Consider the following 22,024-nt stretch of genomic DNA (forward strand, 5'->3'; position numbering starts at 1 on the left):
GAGTCATCAAGCCACGGAGCTGGAGGGGAGGACCGAGCCGGCCGGGAGGATAGGGGACACAGAGAGTCAAAGGATGCAGAAAGGGAGGAGAGGAGGGTTGAGGAGGCAGAATCAGGAGATTGGAGGGAGAAGGATTGAGCAGAGGGAAGAGATGATAGGATGGAAGAGGAGAGAGTAGTGGGAGAGAGAGAGCGAAGGTTGCGGCGGCGCATTACCATCTGTGTAGGGGCAGAGTGAGTAGTGTGGGAGGAGAGCGAGAGAGAAAAGGAAACAAAGTAGTGGTCGGAGACATGGAGGGGAGTTGCAGTGAGATTAGTAGAAGAGCAGCATCTAGTAAAAATGAGGTCAAGCGTATTGCCTGCCTTGTGAGTAGGGGGGGACGGTGAGAGGGTGAGGTCAAAAGAGGAGAGGAGTGGAAAGAAGGAGGCAGAGAGAAATGAGTCAAATGTGGACATAGGGAGGTTGAAATCCCCCAATACTGTGAGGGGTGAGCCATCCTCAGGAAAGGAACTTATCAAGGCGTCAAGCTCATTGATGAACTCTCCAAGGGAACCTGGAGGGCGATAGATGACAAGGATATTAAGCTTAAATGGGCTAGTGACTGTGACAGCATGGAATTCAAATGAGGAGATAGACAGATGGGTTAGGGGAAAAATTGAGAATGTCCACTTGGGAGAGATGAGGATTCCTGTGCCACCACCCCTCTGACCAGATGCTCTCGGGGTATGCGAGAACACATGGTCAGACGAGGAGAGAGCAGTAGGAGTAGCAGTGTTTTCAGTGGTAATCCATGTTTCCGTCAGCGCCAGGAAGTCGAGGGACTGGAGGTTAGCATAGGCTGGGATGAAGTCAGCTTTGTTGGCAGCAGAACGGCAGTTCCAGAGGCTGCCTGAGACCTGGAACTCCAGGTGTGGGGTGCGTGCAGGGACCACCAGGTTAGAGAGGCAGCAGCCACGCGGTGTGGGGCGTTTGTGTAGCCTGTGCAGAGAGGAGAGAACAGGGATAGGCAGAGGCATAGTTGACAGGCTGTAGCAAATGGCTACAATAATGCAGAGGAGATCGGAATGAAATGAACTAAACATCTGGGAGAGTAGAGAGCAGGGCCTCCCTCACCAAAAACTTCTACCTCAGAAACTATAATTGTTTCACTGAACAACCCGAACAAAAACTCTACCAACTTCCACCTTTAGAAATCAGAATTGTTGTGAACCACAGCGGTTCAATGTTTAAAGGAATAGACTCAGCCCACTTTATTCAGCTAGCTAACTATGACACCATAGCTAACTAGCATGCTAGCATCCAATAACACACAGTTTAGCACCAACACTTGGTCACAACAAACCACCAATAGTGTGTTAACACACTAAGCAGATAATTCGTGTCCGTGTCTAGTTCCTTTCATAACGCAGCAATAATTAAACGTTGGCTATGTAGCACAAATATATTGTATTTAGCTACTACAGTACAGTTAGCTGGTCGTGTTGGCTAGCTAGCAATGGCTACTGTGTTGACTTTGTTTGAAGAACGGCTAGCTAGCTAGCTTCGTGCTACCCCCGGCACCGCCGAAAATCAATGCCAACCCACAGTAACTACCCACAACAGCCCACGATGCCTAGCTATGACGCCATAGCTAACTAGCATGCTAGCATCCAATAACACACAGTTTAGCACCAATACTTGGTTACATCAAACTACCAAGAGTGTGTCAACACACCAAACAGATAATTCATGTCCGTGTCTAGTTCCTTTCATAACGCAGCAAAAACCAAACGTTGGCTAGCCAGCACGTTAACATTGGAAACAACTCTCCACCGTTGCACTAAACAGATAATTACCAGTAAACGTTACCAGTAGCTACCCGCTAGCTAGCTAGCATACCAAGAGTGTGTTAACACACTAAACAGATAATTCATGTCCGTGTCTAGTTCCTTTCATAACGCAGCAATAAATTAAACGTTGGCTAGCTAGCACATTAACATTGGAAACAACTCTCCACCGTTGCACTAAACAGATAATTACCAATAAACGTTACCAGTAGCTACCCGCTAGCTAGCTAGCCTCGTGCTTCGCCGGGCTCCGCCGTAAACAATACTTACCTACAATAATTACCTACAGAAACCTACAATAACTACCTAAATAACTACCCAAATAAACTACCTACAACACCTAACCACAACCACCTACCCACGATCCAAATACATGGTTTAAGCTTTACTCAACACCACATGAGAAGCCAAGCTTACCTCCTGCTAGAGAAAACACAACCTCTCCAGACGAAGCACACAATTATTTGTTCTGTCATTTCTGGAGGATTAAATTGAAATTGCAACCAACTTTCTATGGCTTGTTTTAGAAATAGTGATATTAGGGAGATAATTTCCTTTATAAATAACTGAAAGTGAGAGGTTGTAATCTGAATAAAGGGAAAAAGGCCATTCTTGAACATTGGGTGAGACAATCTTACTAATTTGCTAGAGAACCAGTTTGGATTTAAGTATAACTTTTGTATGACTGAAGCTTTTAGTGATAGGTCTAATGCTTTAATATTTAATAATTTCTGTCCTCCGAATTCATATTCATTATATAAATAGCAACTAATTATTATATATGTGTTTGTAGAATGTTAAAGGGATAATCCACCCCAAACCACAAATTCCTATGATTAACAGTGTTAAAGTGTTAAATAACACTAATATGTGACAACTATATTTTTTGTGAACAAATGTTTCAATTTGTCCTTATAACAAGGTTGGTAATGTAGCAACGTGAAAATCATTGTGGACATCTGTTGCCGCTCAAGTCGACTACAAAACCCACGGTGCAATGATCTCTCTCTCTGGGCTGGCTGGCTGGCTGGCTAGCTAGCTAGCAAATGTAATTACACACAATAATAGCAAAGTCAATATCAGTATGTGAAGTAGCTAGCTAGCTGTAAAATCGCCTTTTACAAACTGCACTATCAATTTTAGAGTCTATCTCACCGAATTCAACTTGCAGTGCTCAGAGTGAGTGCAGAGTACATTGCTATGGCAACAACGGTACATTCCCACGTTTCCCACAGACACAGTGCGCATTGCAAGATGGTACTTGAAGGAGAAACTGAGTTGAAGAATTTGGTACACAGTTTAGATTGAGTACATCAAAGCTAAATATATACTTTGTCATTATGATATAACAGCTGGATGTATCCTAGACAAGTATGCCCATACCATCTATTGGCTGATTTGGTGATCTGGAAGCAGGTAATAAATAAATGATAGTGTGTTAGCCCCATCTCCAGTGGCGAGAACCATGTAGCTAGCTATGGCGCGTTCATACGCGATTTCCTGATTTCAAAGACGGACCACTTAAAAGTTAAATCATGGGGAAATTATTTTACCCACTAGCTAGGTTTCCATCCAATTGGTGACACATTTTCAAAATCAGCATAAAGAAAATATGTGCATTCATTTTCCCACCAGTGGTGTGAATCCACCAAAGGAACTTGTTACGGATAAAAATGAGTGCGCGATGACATAGTGCACACAAAATGTACTTTTTCGCTTACGTTTTTGGTCCTCTGTAGCTCAATTGGTAGAGCATGGTGCTTGTAACGCCAGGGTAGTGGGTTCGATCCCCGGGACCACCCATAAGTAAAAATGTATGCACACATGACTGTAAGTCGCTTTGGATAAAAACGTCTGCTAAATGGCATATTATTATGATGTACAGAATAAAAAGTTAATAAAAGTTCAATGTGTTTCCATCATTTCAACTCTACTCTAGTTTTGTCACAAAAACTGTTGCGTTAAATAGAAAATGCACTCTGGTCTTGGCACATGCGCTCTAGCCAACAGTTCGCAGATACGGTGCGGGTAGGCTGTGCGGGCAGGCTAGTTTACTGTCACGCCCTGGCTCTGGGGACTCTAGTATGTTGAGCCAGGGTGTGAGTTTTCAGTTCGTTCTAGTTTAGTATTTCTATGTTGGCCAGTGTGGTTCTCCATCAGAGGCAACGTGTATCAGCTGTTGCTTGTTGTCTCTGATTGGGTACCATACTTAAGCAGCCAGTTTTCCCACAGTGTTTGTGGGATCTTGTTCCTGTTGTAGGTTTGTACCTTTGGACGTCATGTATCGTTTTTGTTATTTTGTTCGTGTTTCAATAATAAAAGCATGTTCGCAAATAACGCTGAGCCTTGGTCCTCTGTATACGACGATTGTGACATTTACATGATGATATTATTATGGATAAGAGCGAGAATATATTTTATTTTGTCGAAGGACAGTCAAGCATCGATCATCAAGTCACCAGAATCAGACCCTCGATATTTACTGGAAATGAGCATCAAGATCACTGTGCACTTTCATCACCCTGTGAAGTTCATCCATCATAACTTATTTCATCTGTAGCCTAATAAACTGCATGGTTTCCCGAGTCGTAGTGGGAGGATCACACACCATATCATTGCGTGACTCCAAGTTTACTATGATATGATAGTTATTATATCAATATTTGCACATTTCCACTGCCATTTCTCGCATAATTAGTCTTACCGACACAAAATGATCCCACCATATCGAACAAATGATCTGTCTGCATTTATAAAATTGTACCGAAACTTCCTGTTTCCATGACAGCTGTAGTGATTTTTTTTATACGGTATGACTTTACTCACATAAAAATTGTGAATGGAAATGTGGTTACAGATAGAACATAGGCTTTCACCAAATTGACAGGAGTTTCATGATTTTTTATCTCTGAGGTGGATTATCCCGTTAAATCCCCTATTGACCGAAGGTGAATGAAGTTACAGCAACAAGGTGATCATGGCTGGAGTCGATGTTGCTTGTTTTTACCGTTCTCCAAAATGCAATTTTAACAGTTTTTAAATTGTGTAAAAATGTTATAAATGAGCTCAAATTTTATAAAAATCCCCCTCCCCCGTCTCTTTTCCATACCCTCGGGCTAGATTTAGCTGAAATGACGGGCTGGTTGTGACCGAGTGCTTAAAACACATGGCTAGCCCTATTTAGATTTTGGCAAGGCTCAGGAAATATAATACCAAGTTAAAATACTTTTTAAAACACTTTGTTCACCGCCAGACTGGCTCTGATTCACGCGCATGTGTTGGATGCTGTAGGAAACAAAACAAAATGGCGGTAAACAAAATGTGTTCAAAACAAGTCATATTTTGGAGAAATAGCAGCTGGCACATGGCCTACAGAAACCAGTTATTCAACACTCTAGCAACATCTTTACTTTGGTGAGTAACGAAAGTAGCCTACATTGAATCCAGTTACTACACATGGATTTCGTCTTTTGGCCACTCAAAGATCCGTTCCAGAAGGCTCAGTTTAGCCGCACTAACGCCCTGGATCAGAGCTAGATTGTACCCAACGTCTCCTTTGCCAGAGACACACATTTCCATCCGTAATCATATTTGTCATTGAAGACATTTACACATTCTCGATATGTAAATGCCAGAAATGGTTTTCCAATTCAGTAAGACAAATTAATGTAGAAATAAAGCGTTGCTTTATAGAAAAAGTGTTTGAAACAACGTGCAGTGTTCATTTGTGTCTGCATGTGGAAAGAAAACTCACCTCTTCCTGAATATTCTTGGTAGAAAAATTACGCACACATTTCGTCCATGCGTGATGGTGTCGTTTTAGGAACGCCTCTCACGTTGCTCATTGTATAGTTCTTCAGTGGCTTGAGGGAGCACTTTTTCACTCAGTATTTTGACAGTTCTGTCAAGGGAGGATTTTGCTAGGCTACTTGTGAGCATATTCTCTGCCAATAACTGATCTTCCATGTTTTAGTGGACTCAGTGATGATATGTGCATTATTTTACCCAACATCTGCAAGATCCTACAATATACTTTATATTGTGTGTGTGTGTGTGTGTGTGTGTGTGTGTGTGTGTGTGTGTGTGTGATTCTATTTGCATTTCATTATGTTATTTAAATTATTAATATATAATATTAATTATTATTATGGATGATGTTGTTCTTCTGAGATCATGTGTAAACAGTTCATGGCCAGTTTGGCTGTCTGCTGCTGTGGTAATTTTAGCTCAAGCCTAGTGTTTTTAAACTTCAAAGAGGCAAAAGTAATTTTAAAAGTCTATCACACAGCCTCTAAGAAATCTGGCACATAAAGTAGAATCCACATCAGAAGGTAATAGTTCAGCAGAACTAATCACATAAGTGTAAAGGCACCAATAAATAACAGTTGAGAGAGAGATTTGAGATTATTCTTTATCGTTTATAGTAAAGTAAAAGTCTGTGCTAATTACTTTATGTTAATTAGGAACTTTTTCTGACTAGCTTGTAAAATGACTACAGTACTTTTGAAAACGTTTCCCTTTGAAATGTTTATTGAATGTTCCATTTTATTGGTATGTTCAAATTCAATTACTATTCAATTGTAAAGCAAAAACAAAAACACAACACACAAACTCTATCCTTCTGTCACATGCTATGTTAGAAAGTCTCCCGTCCACACACTGAACTGTGACATTTTCACTTCCATTTTATGTGCTGTCTAGTTAGGACATTGTAAAACAACCAGTAGGCTAATCTATCCTCAAACCAGAGAGGCATTATTACCTTACTCGTGGTAAACGTTTCCCTATGGAGAAATAGGCTATTCTGAGGATGAGCCGTGTCTTGACATCCACGGTAAAACAGCCAGCATGTATTCAGTGTGGTTTCTAAGATCCATGTGAAGCCACGTATGAGATAGAAGCTTACTGTACGTGTCGCAATGGATAACTTTTCACTTCGACCTATGAACATGGCTTGAGGACTGCCAATAGTAACACTGGTAGCAATATATTGAGATGAGCGTGATGCAACACAGTCACACACAGTATCTTGTGTGCAGATTCGCTTCACGCTGTGTACAGCCTGGTAACCAGGGCACCAAAACAGCGGGGGAGTTGAGCCTCGCGCTTCAACGCTCTTAGTTGTAGTGGAAAACCCCAAGTGTGCTGTTCTGCATCTACGTCATATCGCTGAGTGTACCTTTAATAAAAATACTAAAAAGATTAGACTTTTATAGGCCTACTCCAAAATGTGTGCAAGTATACATGATCACAGTTAGATTGTTAATAAATAGAAGTAGTTCAAGTACAAGAAGAATAACACAGCTTTATTAAAATTTATTGGCTACATTTATTCGAGCATGATCATTTCCAAGAGAAATAAAAAAAATCAATAATAGCCTACTTAAGACATTTTAGAAATGTTCCATCAACAACCCCTCTATCTTCAACTCTTTACCTGGATGAATAAAAAGTGGATTTTTATTGTTAAAAAATACAGTGTTTTCACAATATTGTATCAAAAGTTCCTCAAATGTTGAATTTCCAGTAGGAAAAAAAACGATAAGAACAAAATTGACAATTTTAACAATGACTGTTTTTTCCAAATACCATAGTGCCTTCTATTCATGATTTGCTCAAATAGTCAATGACAGAATCCTTTACTAAAATATATCTATTTGTTGAGGAACTATAATACTGTACACAACAGTATGAAATAAATAAAATTAGGAAATATAAAATGAGTCACATAAATAAAATGGTAATCTTAAAATTTGAATGAAATGTAATTTATGCTCGGGAAAATAAATCTACAAAAACAAAAAGTAATACTGAAAAAAAGGTCATGGAAAATACAGACAATTGCACAAACATCTGTAAACTAACGAACTGCTGTGTCTATCTATGCTAATACTGACAAGGGTACTTTGAAAAAACTAGGTGAAATACTTATTTAATACTGAAGCCAGAGCAAAGATAACACAAGTCAACTCTGATTTTTACACTGTACAGGGATGGCACTTGCAGAAACGCACAGGTGAAAATGTTTGCATATAAGGCTTTCTCTTGAGAAAATAAAACATACAAAGTCTCTTGTCTGTCATACGGAGCCCTTCGTATTATACTATTCTCTCCTTCATTCTGTCACTCCATTCCGGTCCATTTTAAGACTCGCAACATATCAAAATCACACAGGTTTAAAGTTTCCTTCACATAAAGACATTTGTGAGGCCCAAAATTGTGTGGTTAGTTTGCCCAGTAAAAAGGAGGGTAGAACCAAGGACATCACAGTAAGTAGTAGACAAAGTACAACGCTGACGGACTGCTACCAAGTCTTCAAGCACAGTATAAATATACATAGGCTTTTTTTTTTTTTTTGTAGTGATTAAAGGGGCAGAGTGCAATTTCCTGGTTTGGGGTATGAACACAATAAAACACAAGGGTTAAGAACATTATAGCACCACACAGCTTTTAGGCCTTATTTAATACTGTACATTAAAAACAGCTTCATTTCATTTTTTTTAATATAATGATAATCATTATTACATCATAATGTGGATTCTTAAACAATCCCACCCAGCTTGTCGTCCCAACTCTGATATTGGCAGTCACCACATTCCATGAGTCCATCATTATGAGCTTCTGAGAAGCTAGAGGCAAGCGCTTGCTTGCTTAACTTAACCACTGCAGTGCCTTTCTGAAAACAAAGCAAGTTTCATGTTCGCTGGAAGAATTGAAAAAGGAAATGAAACAAATCATGACAAATATTTTCAGAAACATTTTTTTTAGATTGACTGCGGTATTGACTTAATCTGCTTCCTAATGGTCTGACTTGGTGTCTGTTTTCCTTTCTGTTGAACTGTCATCCATCGAATGCGCCGCAACTTTCCCCTCATCATCCCTCGCCATGTCCATCCTTCCGTCACCCTCGTGCTCTCCTTCCCTGAAACTTCCCGCCTCTTGTCTGTCTGTCACCTCCTCATACGTCTCGTCCACTTCCCTCTGTCCTCGTCCTCCCCTCATCCCTCCTTCCGTGCCATCCCTCAGGATGGTGTCGCCCCCGTCCTCCGGCTGGTCCTCGGGGTCCGAGTAGCCCAGCGGCCCCAGACCCTGCAGGTAGGCCCTCCTCATCAGCAGCTCTGTGGGCTCCATGGGGCCCTGGCCCTTGTCCCAGGCCTCCCTCTCCTCTGCCTCCCTCTCAGCCGCCTCCCTCTCCTCAGCCTCCCTCTTGCAGTAGGAGTAGCGGTGGTTCATGTGCTGGGAGTAGGAGCCTGAGTGAGAGAAGCGCTTGCCACACTTGTCACATTGGTAGGGCTTTTCGCCCGAGTGCAGGCGTGAGTGCTCAATGAGGTGGTGCTTATGTTTGAAGGCCTTCTTACAGATCGTGCACTGGTGTGGTCGCTTTCCTGCAGAGACACAGGAGACAGGGAGGTAGAAGGTGTTACTACGGTGTTACTATGGTCCCCTTCTCTAGAAACACAGAAAAATACAAAGGGAAGATAAACAGTTATTCAGGAGAACAGACACGTAGTACACATTCAAAATTAGAGTGAATTTAATCTGACTTGACACAGAATGTATTGATCATTCATAAGTGCATATTGAGTGTAAAAGCATTTATATCATCAATAAGGATTTCTTCATTCCCTCCCTTCATGGTAAAACTAATTATAATAATTATAGCACACAATAATGATAGGAAGTGTTAAAATTAACCTCAATTTATGGTTGAAAATCTAACCTTAGAGCTAATTTCAGTTGCTGCTAGAAAACACTGGGGGGAGTCAGGTGAAAAAAAAAGAAAAACAGTCTATGATGGGGTTGTCTGCAACTTAGCTGCGAGCTAAGCCAGTGAACTCAGATGTGTTTCGGACACCAAGCAAGGTGAAACTGAAGCAGCCTGGCACCAGTGACAGTGTGTCCTCATGACATCATAGGTCCAGATTAAAATGAGTAGGATTAGGCATCCTTCCCGTGATGGTGTGACGGTTATATTTATAGGAGGAGGACCTTCACACCACTAGCCCCCATTCACCCCCCTTCATCCCCCTTCTCCGCCCCCACAACATGCAGTTCCTCGTACTAAAGGTTTACTACAACTCAGCGGTGCTACCGGAAATATATTCCATTCCATCTGACTTGTATTAGAAAAGATGGGCCTCTCTTATGCAAGTTCAATCGGCCCATATACAGTGCATTCTGAAAGTATTCAGACCCCTTCCCTTTTTCCACATTTTGTTACGTTACTGCCTTATTCTAAAATGGATTTTTTTTTTTTCTTCCTCGTCAATCTACACACAATACCCCATAATGATTGCAAATGTATAAAAAATTAAAATCAAAAATACCTTATTTACATAAGTATTCAGACCCTTTGCTATGAGACTCGAAATTGAGCTCAGGTGCATCCTGTTTCCATTGATCATCCTTGAGATGTTTCTACAACTTGATTGGAGTCCACCTGTGGTCTATATAAGGTCCCACAGCTGACAGTGCATGTCAGAGCAAAAACCAAGCCATGAGGTCGAAGGAATTGTCCGTAGAGCTCTGAGACAGGATTGTGTCGAGGCACAGATCTGGGGAAGGGTACCAAAACATTTCAGCAGCATTGATGGTCCCCAGGAACAAAGTGGCCTCCTTCATTCTTAAATGGAAAAAGTTTGGAACCACCGAGACTCTTCCTAGAGCTGGCCGCCCGGCCAAACTGAGCAATCGGGGGTGAAGGGCCTTGGTCAGGGAGGTGACCAAGAACCCGATGGTCACTCTGACAGAGCTCCAGAGTTCCTCTGTGGAGATAGGAGAACCTTCCAGAAGGACAACCATCTCTGCAGCACTCCACCAATCAGGCCTTTATGGTAGAGTGGCCAGACGGAAGCCACTCCTCAGTAAGGACTGGGAGACTAGTCAGGATCAAGGGGAAGATGAACGGAGCAAAATAAAGAGAGATCCTTGATGAAAACCTGCTCCAGAGCACTCAGGACCTCAGACTGGGGTGAAGGTTCACCTTCCAACAGGAGAACGACCCTAAGCACACAGCCAAAACAATGCAGGAGTGGCTTCTGGACAAGTCTCTGAATGTCTTTGAGTTGCCCAGCCAGAGCCCGTACTTGAACCCGATCTAACATCTCTGGAGAGACCTGAAAATAGCTGTAAAGCGACGCTCCCCATCCAACCTGACAGAGCTTGAGAGGATCTGCAGAGAAGAATGGGAGAAATGTCCCAAATACAGGTGTGCCAAGCTTGTAGCGTCATCCCCAAGAAGACTCGAGGCTGTAATTGCTGCCAAAGGTGCTTCAACAAAGTACTGAGTAAAGGGTCTGAATACTTATGTAAATGTTATATTTCAAAAAAACTGTTTTTGTTTTGTCATTATTGGGTATTGTGTGTAGATTGATGAGGGAAAAAAATACAATTGAATCCAAGGCTGTAACGTAACAAAATGTGGTCCAGGGGTCTGAATACTTTCCGAATGCACTATAATAGCACCCTTCCAAAGCGCATGTCCCACACTCACATGCACACACGCCTCCCATCCAACGAATGCCAATACACATACAGTACACACAACAGAATGCACGCACACACACAGGCAATTCCTAGCCTTAAGAAAGCCTTGGAATGCCTGCGACGTCATCCATAGTTGGCATACTTGAAGCCCTCCCCACCTCCCCTACAGCGGGACAAAAATAGAGGAGACAAATAATTCCTCATGGAGCTGAAAGAGAGGAGTCCCCAGGAGGAGAGGTCACATCTTTGAAGATAATTTTAAAAAGAACCAAACATGCCACACTGGCAAGCCTCCTTTTCGACCTGTCATTCTGTTAAATACCACCAGGGTCAACGCAGTAATTATTGTCCCTGTCACTGAAGGCACTGTCTATATACTGTATGTCCCTGTGTCTTAACACACTAGCGTGAACTTTAAAAAGACAGTCCCTCTTGAAGCAGAACGTTTGTTTCCAAAAAGGCCACTGGTCCTGTTACTTCCGGAGACCATATGATGTCATTTAGAATGTCTGGAGTCAGAATGACTACTACTATGGTGTCTGTGATGAACGCAATGATGCTCACTTCTACTTTACTGAATGTTTATGTAACCCCTTTCATATCCAAACATCCCACTATTCCCTAACCCCTGTCAATAAGAAAGGAGCATGTTAAAGGTCATGGATCTGAACACATAGAATGTAAATGATGTGAAAGAGAAGAGAGAAAAGAAGAATTAACATTGGTGGAAAAAACGATTTGATCTAGAACGAAAAAAGAGAGGATGAAGTAAAAAGATTTTAAATCTGAAAAAGCTTTCAATGACACAAAACATGGCGGGGGACTGGCACAAAGGTGGGGTAAAAAAGAAGTGTTCGAATGTTATATACCTGTGTGTTCATATTTGTGTCTTAGGAGGGAACTGGTCTTCTGGAATGTTTTGTCGCACAAGTCACACGCGTACATACCACTTTCTGTCTTCTTAATCTTCTTCCGGGAGAGGAGCGATTCGTCTGTCAGGTCCTCCAGGCCTGACAGATAGTCCGCAGTGCCATCCAGTAGCTCCCCCTATGAGATGAGAGAGGCAGACTGTTCAATACTTTGTAAGTAGCCCACACCTGTCACCTAAACAAAGACACCTCTGCTCTTAGTTTGATCCCAAGTCTGGACAGGGCTTAGTCGTCGATCCGTGTGACCTGTGACCCCCTCTTACTGCCCAGGACAGGAGACAGTAAAAAGGGAACATATGGGCTTTTTAAGTCTGTGTTGTGGATTATTTTCTTTATTTTTTGGGGGGACGTATTTACAAAACAGACAGCCACAGTGCAAACTCATCTAATTAGAGGAAATTATTTGAGAAAAACACAATTTTAACAGATTTTTTAAAAACTAATTTAAAACATTTAATTTGTTTTGTGTTGAGTGTGACTTTATCCATTAGATACTAATTTAAAAGGGCTAAATGTTTATTGTTAACTTCTAAAAATTGACTTTAGTGAATGGATCTAAAACCACAAAAGGGCTTGCTTACCTTGAAACCTGGTTTCCGTTGGTACTTCCTCGACCTCTGTTGCATTTCAGAGAATGTAGCCGCCCCAGTTGCATAAGTGTAGGCCATGTGGGGCAGAAAGCTCATTGGATCCAGCCCTGGGTATGGCCTCAGGCCTGGGATGCTGGCCTGGGCCTGCATGAAGCTGGGCGGGGGGAACGCTCCATGTGTGGGCAGAGATGTGTACATGTGACCACCACCGAAGGGGTTGATGCCAAAGATGGGGCTGGCACTCTTCTCTATCTGGTGTTCACGGTTCCCTCTGTTGTCTCTCTCTGAGCCCAGGAACTCCTTCTTGATGTGGGCCAAGTCCATGGGCTCAGTACCCTGCTCCTGGCTGGAATGGTGGTGGTCACCGTTGCAGTCTGAGATGTAGCCGTTTGGTTTGGACCTCTTTTCTCCCAGTGAGATGCCCTTGCTCATCATGTGTTTTGGCAAAGAAAGGTCCAACGGTGCGTCCCCCCCATGGCCGTCCCCTTCAGAGACCAGGCTGTTTGGAGTGTACGAACTGCTCTGGGAGTTTTTAGAAGAAGTGGAGGAGAGATTGAGAGGAGATGGAGTTCTGCTTCTAAGGTGGTCCAAGGGGTCTAGTGGTTTGTCACACATCTGCCTGTTGGCTGTAAACTGGCTGGCCTCTAAGTGTCTGTGGGGAGCATCACGGTAACCGTTGGTGTTCCCGGCGTGTAAATCAGGGAGTGTCATGATGCGGTCCACGTGTTGCGCCATGGACATTGGTGACCTGGCTAGCCTGTGCTGCTTGCGCTCCTCTGGACTGCTCCGCTCTGACGGCAGCGACCGCTTCCTGGGGTTGGCATTGCCGTTGTTGTATTGTTGTTGCTGCTGATTCTTCCACTGGGAGAACCACTCCTTGACGAACTCCTGCGGTAGGCCGACTGCGATGGAGATCTTCAGCAACTCCTCTGAGTTGGGTTCCGTGTTCATGGCAAAGTAGGCCTTGAGCACTGTCACGTGGTTCTTAAAGGGGTTGACGGGGCTGGTGGCGCACCTCTCTGAAAGAGAGGATAGCAAGGTGGCCTGCTGCTCTGAGGGGAACACTCCCCTGCGGCTGAGAGACACGTCCTCGCTGGGTTGGAGGTGGTTGATCTCCTCGTTCTTCTTACACAGGTAGCGCTCATGCTGGTGCAGTGGGATGGGCCCTGGGAAGGTCTCCTTGCAGAACTGGCAGGAGAACGGCAAGAATGGAACCTGGTGGCTCTCATGGTGCGACTTGTCCACATGATCCGCCGAGTGGTTGAGCCTCTCCTTCTTGATGTCCATGTTGATCTGCCTCTTGGAGTCGTCAATCAGGCTCTTGGCCTCGTTCACCTTCTCCAGGGTGTAGTCGATTATGCTCTTGGTGGGGCTGCCTTGGCCAACCACCTGGAAGCCAGCATGCGGGGAGGACACGGCCAGCTTCTGCTCCTCCATCTGAGCCCCCAGCTCCTTCATATAGGCCCTGAGCTTGGAGATCTCCTCCGGGTTCCCATCCATCTTCTGCCGACACACTGTGTTGTCCACGATCTGGAGGACCTTCTGCACCTCGCTCAGGTTGTTCCCCAGGGACCCATAGCCCAGCAGGGGCAGGTCCAACCCCATCCCACCCAGGTGCTGCAGGGGGCTCTGGGATGAGCTGTGGACCCCCAGGGGGCTGCCTCCTCCGCCGGCTCCATTCATGTAGCCCCCTGGCCCGCCAACGCTATACTGGGAGGCCATCAGTAGCCGGTAGTCGTTGAAGTCCATTGGCTCTGCCTTGATGTCCAGGTGACCCTGCTGGTCTTGGGGGCCCATGGGGCGGCCGTTCTCCAGCTTGTGGCGGAGCAGAGCTAGGGCGGGGCTTCCCGGGGAGGAGGCGGTGGAGTTAGGGGAGGAGCCAGCCTTGGTGTTGCCTCCTCCGTTACGTACTCGTCCGTTGACGGAGATCAGACCGATGCACTTCTTGCTGCTGATGTGGGAACTGTAGGAGCCGGAGTGAGAGAACCGCTTCTTGCAGTTGGAGCACTCGTATGGTTTCTCACCTGTAAACGATAAACAAGTACATGCATTTCAAGTTACTCCATTTTGAATACTTGCACTTGGCTGGTAGTGAAATAGCTGAAGATTTCTTTCAGTGTGAAAATTAGCATTTCTATGATAGGTCTATTCAACTCTCGTCTTCTTGAGCTGTGGCCTCATCCATATGGCGGAATTAGTCACTTATGAAACAGGTCTGAAACAGTGAGCTATTATAAAACAGAATGACTCATTTACTGACAGAGGCCAAAAAGGAGCATTATCAATTTTACTCTTATGGCATGCGCCCTCTCTGTCATCTAGCCACAGTCACATGAATACATTTTAAAATGGTGGGCTGATGCCAGCTTGACTCAGCTTAGTACCTACCGCTGTGAATGCGGAGATGCTCCTTCAAGTGATGCTTGTATTTGAAGGCTTTTCCACACTCAGTGCATTTGAACTTGCGGTTGCCGGCCCCTTCACTCAGCAGCTGGGGCTGTGGAGGAGATAGAAGATAGAGTTTTCACATCAATGCCACCTAAACGTGTTGTCTAAGAGTGGGAGTCACAAATGAACCAGGCACTGGGGGAGATTTCAAGGTAGCTGGCCTTGAGAAGGAATGTAATGAATTTGTCTTAGCTTCAACGGTAGGCTACTTTGCAACACAATAACACTCCGTCACGAACGTTAACTACATCTAACTACATAAGTATTTTTTAGGGTTTTACATCCGAAATGGTTTAATTAAAATGATGAAGCGCGCAAGCAACTCATCAACCGATTTCTAGAATAGTGTGTGGGTTGAGTTTTCGTGTTCTGTTCAAAGGTAACTGTTTAGTGTAGGTGCATTTCCTGCATTTCCTGAAATTCAAATGAGTGCAGATAACAAACAAAAATAATATGTAGAGAGATAAAGCCCCCACAAAGAACTTCATGAGAAAGATGTGGGAGGTTTGCATGGTACATTTTCAATTACAAAAAATCCCTTTTCGCTAATGCTTGCTGAGGATTCTATAAATAAGATGTGTGTTATTGTGTGTGTATGATTGTGTATGTGTGGAGTTAAGGCATTCCTAAGGCCAGGTGACATTTCAGGTCAGAGCATGTGATTAGGGTTACATTGTAAAAATGCTAGCGATCTGAAAAATGGAGCCAATGAATGATGTGCCTTCATAACCAAATGTATGAACAGTTTACCCCATGCTAAAAATAGATTCCACTGCTCTAGTCACACAGAGGATAAGCAGAGTAGCACAATTCACACGTTTGCACCAATAGGACTCAAATCTGAATCCCTCCATAGTCCGGTGCACTAAGGTAGCCTAGTCATAATGACCTTCCATGAGATCCTTCCTTTAACTCTTTTAACTGGAGAGGAAGTACAGAACTAAACAAACACTTAAAGTCATTTGAGGATTATGATACTCCAGATCACTGGGGAAAAAACATCTGGTCGTTTTTAAGCCAGTCTGAAGGGGGAGAGGAGAAGGGGGAGGGGTTCAGGTGAGGGGGTGGAGGGGGACTTGGGGAGGAAGGGGGGGTGCTTAATTAAGGAAATCTAATTATAATCACCACTATAATTGGAAAATTGTAATGATTCCACTGCTTATTTGCCTGGTCTGTCATAAGAGACAGTTGTAGGTTCGGTTTTAGGACAGAAAAAAGGCCTACACTTTTGGTTTTTGGTCTTTATGTTTACAAATGGCAGGTTGTAAATGGTTGTACTTGTACTGATTCCCTGGTTAAAATCTAAATACAAATTAAATAACATTTTATCCGTCACATGCTTGGTAAACAACAGGTGTAGACTAACAGTGAAACGCTTACTGACGGGCCCTTCCCAACAACGCAGACAGAAAGAAAATAGAGAAATAAAAAAACAAGTAATGATAAATGTGGCTAAATACACGGGGTACCAGATATCGAGTCAATGTGCAGGGGTACAAGGTAATTGAGGTAGACGTACATATAACTAGGAATAAAGTCACAGATAATAAACAGTAGCAGCAAAACCTACAAAACTGGTATATAATAAATGCTATGCTCAGCGAAAGCACTGCTTATCACTGCGTATTGATCCATAGGAAATTGTCCATATATCTAGCAATATCTATGAGTGCTAATGTCTAATCAAATCTGGTCCATTTCTAGCAACAGCTGATGTAAAAAGTCATATGGCCTGAGGAAGGCAATATGCTAGCACATCCCACGCAGGACTCACTGAAGGAAGATGCATGGTGGAGCGCAACACAATGCAGCTGTGAACAAGCAGTGCGTGGTCTGAAGCAGTGCGTGGTCTGAAGCAGTGCAGGGGTCTGAAGCAGTGCGTGGTCTGAAGCAGTGCGGGGTCAGAAGCAGTGCATGGTCTGAAGCAGTGCGTGGTCTGAAGCAGTGCATGGTCTGAAGCAGTGCGTGGTCTGAAGCAGTGCGTGGTCTGAAGCAGTGCGTGGTCTGAAGCAGTGCGGGGTCTGAAGCAGTGTGTGGTCTGAAGCAGTGCGGGGTCTGAAGCAGTGCGGGGTCTGAAGCAGTGCGGGGTCTGAAGCAGTGCGTGGTCTGAAGCAGTGCGTGGTCTGAAGCAGTGCGGGGTCTGAAGCAGTGCGGGGTCTGAAGCAGTGCGTGGTCTGAAGCAGTGCGTGGTCTGAAGCAGTGCGGGGTCTGAAGCAGTGCAGGGTCTGAAGCAGTGCGTGGTCTGAAGCAGTGCGGGGTCTGAAGCAGTGCGGGGTCTGAAGCAGTGCAGGGTCTGAAGCAGTGCGTGGTCTGAAGCAGTGCGTGGTCTGAAGCAGTGCGGGGTCTGAAGCAGTGCAGGGTCTGAAGCAGTGCGTGGTCTGAAGCAGTGCGGGGTCTGAAGCAGTGCGTGGTCTGAAGCAGTGCGGGGTCTGAAGCAGTGCGTGGTCTGAAGCAGTGCGTGGTCTGAAGCAGTGCGTGGTCAGATTTTTTAAAGAACTAGACCTCAGAAGTAACTTGTTTAATGTGAGAGGAGTAGAGGATGACAGGAAGAAGAAAGGAGAATGCTAATTCACTCAAGAGAATATGATTCTCCATGCAGAAGAGTCACCATGAGGAAGCCATTAAAGTCATTATAATGAACAAAAATCTTAAAAGGAAAAATAAATGAGTGAAGGGCAGTGAGCTAAAATGATACTGTGTGTTTCACCCAGATTGTTGGTCAACCCACCGAACGACACAACAGAGTGTGAAGGAGATCAGATCAGATGAGGAAAGAAAAGAGGAGATTAAGAGGAGAAGATAACCAGAATAATAAACACACCTGTCTATTTGTCTGTCTGTCTGTCTGTCTGTCTGTCTGTCTGTCTGTCTGTCTGTCTGTCTGTCTGTCTGTCTGTCTGTCTGTCTGTCTGTCTGTCTGTCTGTCTGTCTGCCTTCCTGTCTGCCTGCCTGCCTGTCTGCCTGCCTGCCTGTCTGTCTGTCTGTCTGTCTGTCTGTCTGTCTGTCTGTCTGTCCGTCTGTCTGTCTGTCTGTCTGTCTGTCTGTCTGTCTGTCTGTCTGTCTGTCTGTCTGTCTGTCTGTCTGTCTGTCTGCCTTCCTGTCTGCCTGCCTGCCTGCCTGCCTGCCTGCCTGCCTGTCTGCCTGCCTGCCTGCCTGCCTGTCTGTCTGTCTGTCTGTCTGTCTGTCTGTCTGTCTGTCTGTCTGTCTGTCTGTCTGTCTGTCTGTCTGTCTGTCTGTCTGTCTGTCTGTCTGTCTGTCTGTCTGTCTGCCTGCCTGCCTGCCTAGCTGTCTGTCTGTCTGTCTGTCTGTCTGTCTGTCTGTCTGTCTGTCTGTCTGTCTGTCTGCCTGTCTGCCTGCCTGCCTGCCTGCCTGCCTGCCTGCCTGCCTGCCTGTCTGTCTGTCTGTCTGTCTGTCTGTCTGTCTGTCTGCCTGCCTGACTGTCTTTCTGTCTCTGTCTATCTGCCTGTCTGTCTGTCTGCCTGCCTGCCTGCCTGCCTGTCTGTTTGCCTGCCTGCCTGTCTGCCTGCCTGCCTGTCTGTCTGTCTGTCTGTCTGTCTGTCTGTCTGTCTGTCTGTCTGTCTGTCTGTCTGTCTGTCTGTCTGTCTGTCTGTCTGTCTGTCTGTCTGTCTGTCTGTCTGTCTGTCTGTCTGTCTGTCTGTCTGTCTGTCTGCCTGCCTGCCTGCCTGCCTGCCTGTCTGTCTGCCTGCCTGCCTGCCTGCCTGCCTGTCTGTCTGTCTGTCTGTCCGTCTGTCTGTCTTACCTGATCTCTCCCTGGCATGTTCATGGCCATATGTCTCTCCAGCTGTGTGCGGTGGGAGAAGGTCTCGCTGCGCAGGGGGCAGGCCACGCTCTCCTCATTCTTCTCGTGGCGGTACTTGATGTGCTCCTTGAGCGATGTCAGCCGCTTGTAGCCCCGGTCGCAGTAAGGACAGGTCAACAGTTGGGCGAAAGCATCTGGAGTCCCAGGTGACAGGTCTGTACAGGGGAAAGAAGGAGGAGGAGAGGTCATAAGGTCGGCTAGTAGACCCTTATGGGCAGCATGCCCAGGTTGTAAACGGAGGAAGTTGTATGTAGTTGTCTATGTAGTCAGCTTCAGCTTATACTTAAACACACACTACCCATGAAAGTCACTCAGTAACACTACTGAGGACAAAGGCATAGACGTGGTAGGCCTATAACGCAGTTCCTGAGACTGCAAATAGTCCGTCAAATGGATTTTCTGGATTCTCACCATTTTCGTTTTCGTCTTGCCCAATGGTCTCGGGAGTTCCGAGTCGTGTTACTTCCTCTGGGGCTTCTGGATAAATGATGGCAGTGTCGCCACGCTGGAGGTACTCAGCGATGTTGGCCGAGTGGCCGTCACTCTCCTCCAGTTTACTACACTTAGTGAAGTAGTCGTCAACCTCCGACACCCCATCCATACTACTGACTGTATAAGAGGAAGAGGATGAGGAGGAGGAGGAGGAGGAGGAGGAGGAGGAGGAGAGGTGGAGGTAGAGAAGAAGAGAGAGGAAGACAAATTAAAACATTGGTCAGTCTCCATCCTCCTTGCCCCATTTTGAGATGTGCTGCACAGCTCCATTATATTGGCCACAGGGAAACAGACTGGTCTCTAAATGTGATGAAGGACACCGAGGGAGGGAATCATTAAGCAAATACTTAGAGGGGAGTATACATCTATGTTACCATTAATGATGTCATGTAATGGCTTCTACATAGAAAAATAAGAGATAATTTCATCATTAAGTGATGTTCGCAACCCATCTTAAAGCTTTTAGACATTTTAACTTAAATATTTCCTAGTGTAACAGGTAATTGGTTTAGGTTGCAATTAGATTTTCTGGGTTTACAGATCTCACTTAGAATTCTCTCTCTCTACATAATTTAAAGCAGAGATTTGATTATGAGTAAGTAAATGTAGGGCTATGTCTGCTTAACAGTCAGTGCAGGCATAATGGTATATCAGGTGTCTAATGCATTCATCAGCTGATTTAACAAATCAGGAAAGTTAGGGTAGCTACATTTATTTGTCTTAGGATCATTACTGTTTGCTATTGGCTTGTGTGTTGTGCGCAGCTGTGACACAGATTCTGTGTATATTTTTGTTGTTGAAAATATCCTTAAAACGAAGGACACTGAACTTTCCCGAAGCGGCTTGGATCCCTTGAAGTTACTCTGGGCAAGGTTGTGTTGATAAAAACGCTCAATTGCAAAGATATTGTGATTCACTGCAAGGACAAACTAACATGTTATTGTCTCGTTGTAAACCAATTTAAAAGTACATTAATCAAACAAATGAGATTTAGGTCAAAACTCAATTTTGCAGCAAGATGTGATTTGCGCTGCACTCTCACTCAACCCGCAAATGTTTCCTTTGCTTTCCCTCGCTTTGATGCACGAGGAGGAACATTATCTCTCATGGCCCTTGACTGTGTGTGTGTGTGTCTTTCCTATTAGGTATATCACCTGCTGCAAAGGGTTATAATCATGTCTCTTCCTAGTGTGTTGCCGTTTGGGTTTTTATGGTGGAACGGGGGAGTTATAGTAAATATGGTGGTTCCTGTTAAAGAGGGTGGAAGTCACCTGTACCATTTCCTACAGCGTGAAGAGACCCCTCTGGCCCCAAGGGATCATATTCGTCCTTCCTTTCATCTATGAAGGAGAGGAGAGAAAGGCTTCAAATCAGACAATCAACTGTGGCTAACACAGCACTCAATAAACTCAAGTATGACCATGGTTCAACACTCGAGGCAAAGTCAACAGGAATGCACATGGCGCATGCTAGCCTGACAATTCAGTTAAGTATCTCTTTCCATTCAGCCACGGCTCGTAATATGAATGTTTTTTTTTTCTCCAGATAATGAGGGATAGGCAGGTCGAGGGGTGTACATATACTGTGCCCATTGTGTTTGTTCCTCCTGGCCCCACTCATGTGACTCCTCCACAGGAGTCACAAGAATCATACGCTTCCTCTCTTCAAAGGAGGGATATACAACACGCCTGCCTGCTGCAGCAGGGGGGGGGGACGACGACAAGAGAACAGACTCCCCCCCCCATCTCCCCCCTTTTTCATTTACAGCAGGTTACTTTTCAAAACTTCCTTCCTCATGAGCAATGAGTGTCAAACAGGAACCTGATGCTGTGCTTTTTTACACCAAAATAGTCTTGCTATGAGTCAAAGGAGTCACAAGGTACTATACACAACCTATTGAGAACATGTCAACATAGGACCAATGTTTATAGTCCATTGGCACAAACTTTGTGGTCCAAAAGAGTAAAAGGTTGAAGGTAGAATGTCTGGAAATTAGAAGCTAGTTTTCCTACTTAAATTCCTAAATAATGTGGATGAAAACTATTTTATTTATCATAGTTCCAAGATTAAATATAATCAAGAAGCGAGGTCTCACCCTTTTCCCTACAACGTTTCCCCCCATGCACCACACAGATAGAAATAGTGGTGCTGCATGTTTCAGAGAATAACTGCACAAATGCATGCCTCTTCTGATGGGGAAAGCATTGTTGCTTCCCTTCGCCTCAACTTCAGGTTCACTGCCAGACTTTTTAGAATGAGTTTCATTCAGCCAACATGGGGCTTTTTGTGGGTTCCATGGCTCAGAGTAAGGACAAAGGCATGTGAGTCACGCCCTGGTGCCACTGTCGTAGAATCTAGACACTGTACTCAAGTGTCATTCTATTTTCAGTAGGCCCCTCCTTCACTACGCTTGCACTGTATATGAAATATGAA

The 22,024-nt window shown here is 44.5% G+C and overlaps 1 protein-coding gene across 1 annotated transcript in view; it reads right to left on the bottom strand.

The window, feature by feature from the left end:
- Positions 1 to 7,117: 7,117 nt before the first annotated feature.
- Positions 7,118 to 22,024, bottom strand: part of LOC311129987 (zinc finger E-box-binding homeobox 2-like) — a 72,629-nt gene continuing 57,722 nt past the window's right edge. The window contains exons 4-10 of the mRNA XM_084162561.1: positions 20,869 to 20,931; positions 19,511 to 19,708; positions 19,040 to 19,254; positions 15,220 to 15,328; positions 12,823 to 14,855; positions 12,182 to 12,359; positions 7,118 to 9,211 (exon numbers count right to left, since the gene is read on the bottom strand). Of these exons, the coding sequence (XP_084018687.1) occupies positions 8,625 to 9,211; positions 12,182 to 12,359; positions 12,823 to 14,855; positions 15,220 to 15,328; positions 19,040 to 19,254; positions 19,511 to 19,708; positions 20,869 to 20,931 (3,383 nt within the window). The 3' untranslated portion in view covers positions 7,118 to 8,624. The remainder of the gene's footprint in view (positions 9,212 to 12,181; positions 12,360 to 12,822; positions 14,856 to 15,219; positions 15,329 to 19,039; positions 19,255 to 19,510; positions 19,709 to 20,868; positions 20,932 to 22,024) is intronic.

Source organism: Coregonus lavaretus (genome assembly GCF_964263955.1).
Source record: "Coregonus lavaretus genome assembly, chromosome: 5".
NCBI lineage: Eukaryota > Metazoa > Chordata > Actinopteri > Salmoniformes > Salmonidae > Coregonus > Coregonus lavaretus.